Source organism: Uloborus diversus, chromosome 10 (genome assembly GCF_026930045.1).
Source record: "Uloborus diversus isolate 005 chromosome 10, Udiv.v.3.1, whole genome shotgun sequence".
NCBI lineage: Eukaryota > Metazoa > Arthropoda > Arachnida > Araneae > Uloboridae > Uloborus > Uloborus diversus.
Genome location: NC_072740.1, coordinates 73988815 through 74001089, shown reverse-complemented (window position 1 = coordinate 74001089; position 12275 = coordinate 73988815). Strand labels below are relative to the sequence as shown.

General features: G+C 34.3%; 1 protein-coding gene across 1 annotated transcript; it reads right to left on the bottom strand.

The window, feature by feature from the left end:
• Window positions 1–1672: 1672 nt before the first annotated feature.
• On the bottom strand, window positions 1673–3517 carry LOC129231496 (Bardet-Biedl syndrome 4 protein-like). Its single transcript, XM_054865825.1, has one exon. It carries the CDS (start codon window positions 3356–3358, stop codon window positions 1868–1870), a length of 1491 nt encoding a protein of 496 aa, XP_054721800.1. The 5' UTR covers window positions 3359–3517; the 3' UTR covers window positions 1673–1867.
• Between the last annotated feature and the right edge of the window lie 8758 nt (window positions 3518–12275).

Sequence of the window (12275 nt, the reverse complement as noted above, 5' to 3'; positions counted from 1 at the left end):
TGTTTACAGGCATCTTCTTTCGAGGTACACATGTATTGTCCAGTAGTGGCAAAGCTAGTAAATCAACTAAAAACAACAATTAAGAAATGTCCCAGAGATGTCTGCGATCAATATAATTGTCAATGCAAATATATTTTAATAAAACATATATTTTTAAAATTATTTTGATGACTTTTACAGATCAAATGAAGGTTTGCAATACCCTCTTCTATGAACTACTTGTTTCCAAAATGTAGGCAGAAGTCAGAAACTTTTACATTTCAAATTAAAATACATTCAATTCTTGATAGCTCGAAAGGACCGGCTGAAACCATTAAGTTATTGTTTGTTCGAGTAATGCGAATTTTCTACCTATAGCCCTCTCTCAAGAGTTTGGGACCACATAAAAATGTTCAGATAAAGGAATGTTTGAGTTACAAGGCTTCAAGTTATCAAGAGCCGACTGTAGTTGCATATTTTTATTGACTTACTCATTTATTATTTTTATTTTAGCTCATTTAGTTTTAGAGTCTGAACTATTGTTTTTTAGCTAGCTGGATATAACTGAATTTTCTAATTAAAACAAGACAATTTTATGTTTAATACAACCAAGGATCTCATATAGGGTTGGCACGTTTTTGCCAAAGGTGGAAAAATTATCATGGCAAAAATACATTTTTCTCACAGTGACAAAAATTAATGTGCTTTGTTTACATGGATGACTGCAGTTAGCTTTACTTTTAGTAATTTTATCTCTAATATGATAATATTAATGTGGTTAAACTTATTCAATGCATCATTAAAACAGTAATCTTAATGCTAAATTTGTACTGTTTAGTAAACTGTTATTTAAATTAATACTTTTTATGCAGAACACAAGAAAGCAGAGAGTTAATGTCATTGAAATAACTCACAGGATTTGGTTTAAAATCAAGCCCACCATTTAGAGGGTCAGGGAGGTCAATTACCGCCCCCCACCCACCGGCTATGAGAAAGTAATGTATTTACATGTAAGTCCAAGTGGTTTTGCGGCTTTTTCGGTATAATTTATATTGAAAATAAACACTCCCCCCCCCCCCAGGGAAAAATTCAAAATGACAGGTCTGTTCAAACTATGAAACAAGTCATAACTATTAAGTAACAAATTATTTTCTTTTAGTTAATTTTAATGAAGAAGTTTACCAATTTGGCTATGCTATCAAAATAATAAAAATTTGAAAAGTAAAACTATGATTAAAATATGCAATAGAAGTATTAAAAAAAAAAAAGTTATGCTCATGTTAAACCATATCTTTGTAAATGAAAATTACATACAAAATTGTTCCAAGCTGATTCATATTTCAACTGAATTTTCTTCATCAAACACATTATATGTTTTTTGAGGTTATCTATTTCAAATCTTTTCAAGTTTTGTTCAAGCATTATATTAAATTGTTTTAATGATCAAATAAATACTGAAAAAAACAGTTAAGTCGAAACTGTCTGTTATGATTTAAATTTCAATTCGATTATGAGCAAAAGTATATTTTTCTTTCGTACATATTAAAAATTCAACCAATTTTTCCAGTTTTTGCCACTGTGCGGGCAAAATAATTAACTCAAAGCTCATACTCGGTACTTTTTATTATTTGGAAATTTTAGTGATTTTATATAACCCATACAATCAAGGAGTTAAGTTATGTAACTTATTTAATCAAAAGTTGAAGAACTAAATTTTATTTTAATAGGTAAGTAATTACCATTCAAACAAATTAATGATCTCTGACTTTAATACATACATGAAAATAATTATCATGCTCATAATTATGTTTATAATACACTACAATAAATTATTTTAGTGGAGGCACAATTATTTCTCTGAGCAAACATTCAAACTAATTTCAACGATTTACACAAGCACCTCTCTACTTTCAGCAGGTTCTTGTTCAGAGGAATTAGAAGATTTAAGTTCATTTTCATCATCTGGTAAAGTTTCAATGCTATTATGTTTCGAACGTGAAAACTGGAAAGGTTTGATCTGAAGCAAATTAGCCAAAATTTCTGCCATACCTATAGCGTTTTGAAGTTTACTTCGTTCACTTCCTTCAGATATTTCCAGACATCGTTTTGAAAATTCCATCATCATATTTATGGCCTTATCTCTTTCCTCCATTTCATATAATAATATTGCATAATTTAAAAGTATAGTTGGATCAGTTTCATCCAATTTCAAAGCTTGTTCATAAGCTTGGGCCGAATTTTTAAAGTCACTTAAGTATTTTAAAGCAACTGCTAAGAGCATGAACAATTGACCACTGTGTGAATTCAGATTCATTGCAGCACTCAAAAAATGAAACGCCGATGCAAATTGTTGCATGGTAAGATGTACTAATCCTAAATTCTGTAAAATTTGCCAACTAAATGGAGCCAAGTATGTGGCTCTTTTCAGACAACTAATCGCAGCAACGTATTTCTTTTTCCCAAAAAAGCACATGCCAATGTTGTTCCAAAGAGCAGGACTTTCAGGAATTTTGGAAATTGCAATACGATACTTTGTAAGTGCAACTTCAAAGTCACTGTGGTTTTGTATTATACTACCTGCTGCTAATATTGCTGGAACACATGTTGCATCAAATGCCATTGCCGTACCAAGCTTTTCAAAAGCCTTTTGAAACATACCACACTGAAGGTATAAAAGCCCTAGCTGCGTTGCCAGTTCAGGATTTTCAGGAGAATGTTCAACAGCTTTACGAAAAGTAGATATCGCAGCTTTCATGTCCCCTTCTATAATGTGGAGTTGTCCAAGTGCTATGAATGTTTCGTCCTGGGGCCTTATTTGAAGAGCCTGACGGAAATATTCAAAAGCTTGTTTATAATTTTGTAACTGCATGTGACAAATACCTAAATGATGACATAGTTCCCAATCTTTAGAGTTCATTCTAGATGCTTCTTCATAAACATCAATTGCATTTTTATGACGCCCAAGCAAAAACAAGGACCGAGCAACCTGTTTTAAATTATCGGCAGATGTGTTCAAAATTGAACAGGTCTGAAATAATTCCAAAGACTCTTGTATTTTACCTTCATGACGAAGAATTAGTGCTTGAACATATAATGCATATTCGCACATACCTTGAGTTTCGTCCAGTTGTTCTTTAATAATAGTTTTGCAAGTGTCATATTCCTTTCGAGTGAAATGTAAATGTATTAGCCAGTTTCTTCGCTCTAAGGTTGGAAGATCGGGTGGTTTGCGTAATTGAGCCTTTTTGTTCGAGTTAACAGGTTTTATATTCTCTACAAGTAGTCCTTTTGGTGGATCCTCTGAAGGTGATTCCAAGCTTTTAGCGGTAGAATTATCGGGGGATTTCTTACCTTTCAACGTTGATTCTGAGTCGCTCATTTGGACGAAAATTTCTTGCGCAAAAATTTGACACACTTGAACAATCAATTTTAGGAATAAGAACACAAAAGATACATTTCAATTGAATGCACCAGACATGAGAAGAACATAAAATAATAACTCAGCGAATTAAAACGTCTTTCATGTATTATCAGCGAGTGACATTGGTAACTATAGCAACCAGTGTTTACAAATTTAGGTCAATCGGTTTTGAGGAAAGGAAAGCTCTCATACCAGAAAGCGCACAGCGATGTAAACTTATCGCTTTTTTTCATTTTCCTTGGCGCTTTTCAGAGTTTTGTTAGTTCTGTTTTAGCGCTTCGCTCTTTTTTCTCTGCAGAATCTCTTATACGTTGTTTTTAGAAACCAGTACTTTTTTATAAATTGATTTAGTTGAAAGGTTGAAAGATATTTTAACATCACTGGAAGTTTGTGATTTCAACAAATTTTTTGGAACTGTATATTAATTTGTATTTATTCAAGGCCACTAACGCATGACCTTGGTAACTTTCGATCAACTTTAATAATTTCTAAATATCACCGTGTCAAATCCTGTTTCTAAAAAGGTTAGCAACATGAGCTAACATTTGTCTCATCATTCCTTTTCTTAAAAAAATAAGGTACCGTTATTCAGGGGTGCTCTGCTCCCTCAAGAACGATGGCTCCAGAGAGCATTACTCCCTTGAACGAGCCCCCCACCCCCCAAAAATGAGGTCAAATACATCATACCCCCCCCCCCAAGCAAAAGGAAACATAAACAATGGCGCATTTTGCAATGAGCTTTCTCTCGTGTGCCGTGGGTACATGATGAATATGAAGTATTAATAATAATTATTATTATAACGTTTTAATAATTGGGAAAATATATTTCCTTGATTTTTTCCGCCATTTTGAACTGATAAGCAAACCTTTCAACTTATCAGGAAGATGGAAGTTATTTGATTTTCAGGGTTCGTATGGAACATTACATTTGTTTAATAAAGAAAAACAAAACAACAGGGGTGCCGCCAGCCACTCCTCCCCCCAAGAGCGATGTCGCACCCTCCTTAGATTCTACGGAGCACAACCAAGAACAAGACCCCCCCCCCCCCAACGCGAGACCAAAAACCCTCTAAAATGACCCCCTCCCTCATTTCAATGGCGCAGTCTATGGCATGAACCTCCCCTCGTAGGCATCCCTGACACAAAGCTAATTAACGGTAAAATATTCTTTTCGAACAGACCTGAAAGCAACATTTGGCGTCGCGGTTATGAAAAATCCCTTTATCAATGCATAATATTTTAAGCTTCAAGGAATAAAGATTTCTTGCACTAAGTGAAATCAGAAACCAACGTAAAATAAAAAAGCATCCAGCACATAAACATCTAGCATCCAGCCCCGGCATTCATTTGAATTTTTACATCGTGATTTTGAATTATGTTTTTCGCAATCTTTGAGTTGCGATCTGGGGCGGACTAGTCGCAACTCAAGACTGGTCCGCCGGCTCATCGGTCCGTGGGCCGATACGCCTTCCCGCCTGTGTATCCTCAAACGCCCTCTGCGCGCCTTCCTTTATTTATTTATTTATTTTCTTTTTTTGCATCCTCAAACCGGTGCGACTTTGTTTTTGAGCAATCACATTGCTTATTGTTTTCATTTGACCTTTGAATGGCGTTCCTATGATTTTATTTTTCCCCCGCCTCCCTCTACAGCACCACCGTCGACCGGCCTCGCGATGCTGCTCCTCTCGCGAAAACCGTCTCCAGGTTGCGTCCATATCCTATACGCACACGCATACATACACAGACATACACAAACATCTACGCACACACCTACACACACAAACACACCCACACATTCATACCTGCACATAGACACAAACACACACGTCTACACCGGCACACACACACTCGTCTGCACCAACAGACACACACACACACAAACTCGTGATTGCAAAAAACATAATTTGAATTCAAGATGTCAAAGTTCAAATTAATTTTTTTGTTTTTCTTTCTCTCATTTTCTTGCGCCCTTGAATCTGTTGACCCTTCGGTTTTTTTTTTCTTGCGCCCTCAAACCTGAGGGCCTTCGGCATTTCTTCTTTTTTTTGTGCCTTTCAATCTGTGCGGCACCTTTGTTTCTTTCCGCACCTTCAAACCTGCGCGCCTTCGTTTTTTTTTTTTCGGAATAACGGTACCTTTTTTTTTGGTGCCTTTCTTTTTTTCCTTCTATTTTCTTTCTTTTTCTTTTCTTTCTTTCTTTTTTTTTTTTTTTTTTTTTTGCACCTTTAAACCTGAACTCTTTTGGTTTTTCTTCTACACCCTCGAACTTACTTTTTATTAATCTCAAGTTCAGCTAACTTTCTTTTTCAAGCCTTTTTTGTACAACTTATAGCACAAAGAGCAATAAGCGCGACTCTCCCAGTTCATAAAGGGAAAATTAAAATGTCCTATATCTTAATCCTTTGCACCAGAAACATGTAACTTTATTCATTAGCAGTCCCAGATCTGCGTACCTGCAGTGCGAGGGGCCCACGTACTTAAATGGGCTAACGACCCTAGAAATTGAAGAAAAAATAGAAAAAAAAAACTAGCACTAAGACTTATTCACTTTACAAATAGACACTGCTGGCCACTAGGGAGGGGCCCTAGATATTTTGCTGCAGGGGTGACCCAAAATGTAGATCCGGGCCTGCTCTTTTTAGCACGATTCCTGTGTTGCCACAACATATTGCAACTGAAAGAAAAGACTGAACTTTTCTAGTGACACCTGTTTTCACTGAATAGAGTACAAAAAGCTATCTCAAATAGAACAACAAATGAAAAACAAGTGTGGAGAATAAAGAGCAGCATAAGCTTTATGCTGCTGTTTAGTTAGTAAAATGCTATTCTGTCATCAAAGCATTAAAAACATTTTTGGAAAGCTTTCAAAAAAAAAAAAAAAAAGAAATAATAATAAAAAATAAGTAAATAATAAAATAAAATAATTTGCTGAAGAAAGTTTAAAAAAATAAACCAAGTGGTCAACTTATAAAGGGTTTTTTACAATACTCCAAACCAAATTTGGCGTACATTAGTGGTCAAGATAGAGAGGTGGTCGAGTTACAGAGGTTTTCCTTCATTATATGAGATAGGACTAATTCCGTTCCTGACAAAAGCGGTCAACATAGACAGGTGGTCAACTTACAAGGGTGGTCAACTTTACAGGTTTTACTGTATTGTGTTATCTCAAAATGAGGACATCAAAAAATATTGGAGAGCTCGTGAAGGCGCCAATGTTCGGCATCTGCAAAATAAAATATTTGTGATATTGTGGCTAATAGTGTTTTTTGATTTTCAGCATTAAGGAAAACAATGGGCCTGCTTCACGGGCCTCAGGTAGCCCATCGACCGTAGGATGGGCACAACGGTTATAAGACAAAAAAAAAAAAAAAAAAAAGCAACTGGTACTACTAACATAACAACCTAAATTATTTATAGATCACTTTTTGGTTCCCCAATTTCATAAAAATTAAAGAAAAATGTAGTTTTGTTTTCATATTTTTCGTTTTTTCTTGTCGCAGCGACCGATATGACTCTAGTTCCGGTGGAACACTTGTTTAAAAAAAACAGATTTCATTACAACAGAGAGATAAATAGCATATTTGAAATTATTCCTATTCATTTTTTATAAGTTTTGATAGAATAAATGTTAAAACCAATTACAGTCGAGCTCGCTTATAGCGAACCCTGATTTAACGAGAACCCGGATTTAGCGAGGAAATCAGAAATGAAATACATGATTGGTACAATGTTAATCTACGGGAGCATAACTCGCTTTTTAACGAGCAAACCCCGCTTAAAACGAGGAATATTTTTGTGATTCGTAAAATTTCTATTGACTTCCAGCTCAGCTTATCTTTTTTTTTTTTGGTAAATTTTTCAACATCAACCGAAGTTAGTAATCAATCATAAATCCTGAGATCAAGCGATGACAGCGCTTTTTTTAATTTGTGAAGTAAAGAAACACTTAAAAATTATATGTGTGTATATATGAGTATTCGTCAAAAACAGAAAAAAGAATGACATAAGAAAGAGACATTCGGGCAGTTTAAAGCAAAGTAACCAACTTATTTGGTTTTGTAAAGTGATTAAAAAGAAAAAGAAAAAAAAAAAAAAACAACTATTATGAATTTTTATGATTTTTTTCATGAACTCGCTTTTTTCGAGAACTCGGTTGTAATGAGCAAATATCGCGGTCTTTTGTGCTCATTATAAGCGAGTTCTACTGTAATTAATTTTTAAAGCCTAAAATTTTCAAAATTATGACATGCACGCTTTTTGGTGAGGCAAGGAACTTGCTTTTCAATGAAAGAAAAAAAAAAGAGCTTCTGGTACTAAGCATCAGTCAGCAAAAAATAAATATGTAATCATTTTTATTTCTTGTGCTTTAGCATTTTACATATCATTAATAATCACTTGAATTGGCTAATCCAACTTCCTTCAAAATCATGCTGACACAAATGGAGGATTCCCCCAAAACCTGATATGCTCCAATCACAAATTATTAAAAAATAAAAATGCTTTAAAAAAAATCTAAAGAAATTTATATTTTTCTTTATTAGGAATTTTATTAAGAGAAAATTAGAGGGAACTTACTTCATGCTTCACCCCTCAAAAGAGGGAACCAAATTTTCATACACCAGCAGACAATATGAGTTTTATCAAGGGTTATCACATATTTAGCAACAGTAATAATAATAATAATAATAATAATAATAATAATAATAATAATAATAATAATAATAATAATAATAATAATAATAATAATAAAAGGGTAGCCTGAATCAAAAAGCTTATTTAATGCTTGACAAAACAAAATCTATGCTTACTTAGACTAACATTTCTTAAAATGAAGCATTTGAAAATTTTCTGAAAAACGAAAATTAGCAGCTCTGTATCTGCTCTCGATTGGCAGAGGAGGGTTTATTTTTCTAATAGTGTCTTCCATAAAATACTCATGTTCTCGTTCTGTTTTGGCGAGCATCAAAATGTTCTTTAAATGGGCATTTGTATTACTAATTGGTATAATTCATTTAAGTAACTGCCGCAATCATTAAAGTCGTCACCATTACCGGCATCATAATAGAATTCAACGAGCCGCCTTCAATAATCTGAGCATTGGTACTGCCTATTTTAAAATAAAGTTTGAGCATAAATATCATTCAAAACGTTTCAACGTATTTGCCATTAATGAATGACCCGTTATTAAAACTTTCTTCACTTTGATTTTTTTTTTTTTTTTTAATTTTACTCTGCATCGGTTTTGCTTTTAGAATTATAACAATGTATGTTAGGTAACTAATTTCCGCCTGTATTCTAAAGAAAACAAAAACATGAATTCCCTGAAAATGATTAAAAGTCCATCGAATTTTAAAACAGAAATTTTTTTAAAAAATCTCTCTTTTTTCATCACTAAGTAAACAGAAAAAGAAAATAAAAAAATTCTTTAAACTAAAGCCTTGAAACATCTACATTTTTAGCCCCCTCTAAAATTACACATATAGGCGCCTGTGCCGCCAAACTTATTCAAGCAGCGGCTGAAGCTGGCAATCTTGGCGTGAAAATGTGAATGGCATAAAAGCGAACTACTCATCGATTAAAATAAATAAAATAAATAGAATTGTTTTACTGCTACAAATTTTACTTAGCGTTTGCCAAATTTAGCTTATTTTTGACCATAATCTTATTTTCTAATTATTGTATTCGAAATAAAGCCTACTGTTCTTCTGAATGTATTACAGTGTTTATAAACAATGTCAGGAAAATGATTTTTTTTTTTGCTCCAAGAGGGGTTTTTTTTTCTTTTCTTTTTTTTTTTTTTTGCGACAGCACCAGGAGTATGACATTTTCCCTACATAGGGCATATTGTCTTGACCTAGAGTTCTATTTAAGGCTAAGAATGTTATTTTTTCTATTCTAACCTCTTAATTCAATTTGACACTACAGGGAGAATTAAACTTTTTAAAAATTTAAATCAGAAATGTTGTTTGGGGGAGGGCAGTGACAGCAAAAGTTTTACATATCTCAGTTTTGAACACCGAAATTGTAATAATGAGAACAACAGGCAGTGGCGGATCACCGCATAGGCGCATGAGGCGATAGCTGGGGCCCCCAGAAAAGCAGGGGGCTTCGGAGCTGCGAAGTGGCCTATCCTCAAAACCAAAATTTTTTGTTTTGAGGATTTGCCGCTGACAGCCATAATTTTGAGTTGAAAATGCTCAAAACTCATGAAAATTGATATTTAATCATGAATTTTAAGTGCGGACTGATTGCTTCCAATAGGACCCTCTGAGGCTTAGGGGGCCCCAGGCTTCAGGTGCCTTTGTTTGGATTTTCCCTGGAGTTTGGATTTTCCCCTTTCTTCCCACAATTTCAGCATAAAATTGTGTTTGTAAATGCTCGACAAAATTATTCTGATAAAATGCACAGTTAGTCTTGCTAGCAGGCCCGGATCTGCCTACCCGCAAACCCCGCAGTGCAGGGGGGGAGGGACACGACCTGAAAGGGCACCAACGTCCCAAGAAATTGAAAAAAAAAAAAATCAAAAAATTGGCACTAAGTTCTTATTAAAGGTACGAATGTACATTGCTGGCATCTGGGAGTAGTACCCCTACAGAGTTTTTGCAGGGGGCCCCAAAATTTATAGATCCGGGCCTGCTTCCTAGAAGAAATTTTCCCGTTCCAAGTAGTTCTTTGACCACTTACCAGTCGGCTTCGTCTGAGTAATGAGTATGCATCTTGTTTTAAAAAAGCACTATTGATATCCCGAGTCGGTGTTTATCTAAATAAGGGGAGCAGGCAGCAGGATTTACAACATGGGGTGTAAAACCCGACCTTGGAATGGTCACTTTTCTTGGCGAACAATTATATTGCCTTTCCTTATCTAGAATGCTGAAGGGAGCAGAAGAGACAGATCTGTGGTGGGTCCAGATCGAAGTCGCTTTCACACGCCGGGCCAAACTGTGTTTTCTTTCTTTATTTTTGCTAAGTTTTCCACTTTCCCACCAGTGACCAACCAGTAACAAGATAGTTTTATGACGTATTTAACTAAATAAGTAATTTGAAAAAGGCGGGATTTTTTTTTTTTTGAAGGAAGAACGAAGAACCTATGTTATTCTCTGTTTTGATTCACTCATGCTCGTGAACGTGCTTTTGCTCTGTGTCTTCAATCAACGACAAGACCATTCCTTTTGAGATAAGTTTAATATGTTTTAATAACTCTTTAATTTTTTGAATTATGCTGCAATCTTGGTGTTAAATGATAAATTTTGAAATATAATAGTGGTACAATTAAAGTGGTACAAAGGTATTGTTTTTGAAAAAAAGAATACACTGTTAATTCTTCTTTAAATTATATTTCCATTACATAGAAAAGAACCGTTTGTTAATTCATTACAAATACGCTTTATAAAATTACTATAAAAATTTTAAATGCCTCTGCAGCGAAAGCAATTGATTTTGAACGTTCTCCTTCTTTCACTGGTGCCATTTGTTTGTAATATATTTTACAATTTCAACTTCATTAAGATTGATTTACTTATTAAAGATAAACGTTTTATATAAAAAACTGTAGTTGGGGCAAACATAACCTGATAGCGTCGTAATGCAATAATTAAGATTTGCGTATCTTTCTTAATGCTGCCAGGTTAGGTTCTCCCCAACTATTGAAGTGTTTCAGTTTTAATTTCAGGAGTGCCTTTTTAGTACATTTGCCATGTACTAAAGAGCATGTTTCACTGCTTCAAAAAAGGAAAAAAAAAATGATAGTAATGATTATAGAAAAAAAAAACATAGACTTTAAGATTTGCTTGAAAACTTCTGAAGAATCAGGATTTTCAATCATTAAAGGAAATTAAATTATGAATTTTGAATTTCAGAAGTATATAAATATTTCATGAAAAGTAAAAATATGAAAGTAAGAATTTCACTTGGATTCATCATAGTTGCGAACTCATTATATACTTTTCTCCTCATCACCCCATTTCTTAGCGTACGCCTTAGGATTACCATCCGGGGGCCTCCGAAGGCCGATGAACTCTTTGAATTTCAGAAAATACTCGAGCAAGGGTCCCCGAACAAACTTTTTCTTTAATATCATAAAAAAAAATTAAGTTTTAACTACAGTTAGAAAATATTTGAATGGTATAGCCCCTGAATATAAAATATTACTTAAGTTTTTAGGACCATAGTTTTGAGAAAAAAAAAATCACGAAAGAGCCTAGCACCCACTCTCAGAAATGGACTTTCAAATTCGACGAAATTTTCTTCGTTTCTGACGAAATCGCTTCCAGGGATATGCTCCGAGCGAACATTTCGTCAAATTGAGGAAACTGCTTTCGTCTCTGGTTTGAAGATGCGAATTTCGTCAAATGTAACGAAATATTTCTTCATTCTAGTTTCGTCAAATCGACAATCATTTTCGTAGTTTTGAGAGTATTAGTTTCATCAAATTAATTTCGTCATATTTGAGCAGGTTAATTTCGTATTTTTTTGAGTTTATTTATTTCTTTTATTTTTTCCGTTTTTGAGCTGATTAGTTTTTTTTTTTTTTTTGAGAATACAGACGAACCTCGTTAATTCGAACACGCTTAAAAAGAATTACTTCTAAAACGGACTTTTTTGCAATCCCTGTCCCATTGTTTATTGTTTTTCGGATAAGACGAATTCTGTTAAGAATAATCCATTTTAATGATCCATTAAAGTTCGTTTTAACGAGGTTCGACTGTATTTTATAAGATTTAGTCGAATCTTTACTTCAGAATCTTACCACCATAATTTCCCACTTTGATGCGTGTTGTCACACTTACAGGCCCGTCATTTACGGGGGGGGGTCATTCATGGGGGTTGACCTCCCCCCTTGATTTTTGAGCATTTATGTCTTTACGTACGAAAGGCC

Coding starts and splice junctions, on each gene's coding strand:
- LOC129231496 (XM_054865825.1), bottom strand. CDS start 3,358: ATGAGCGACTCAGAATCAACGTTGAAAGGTAAGAAATCCCCCGATAAT.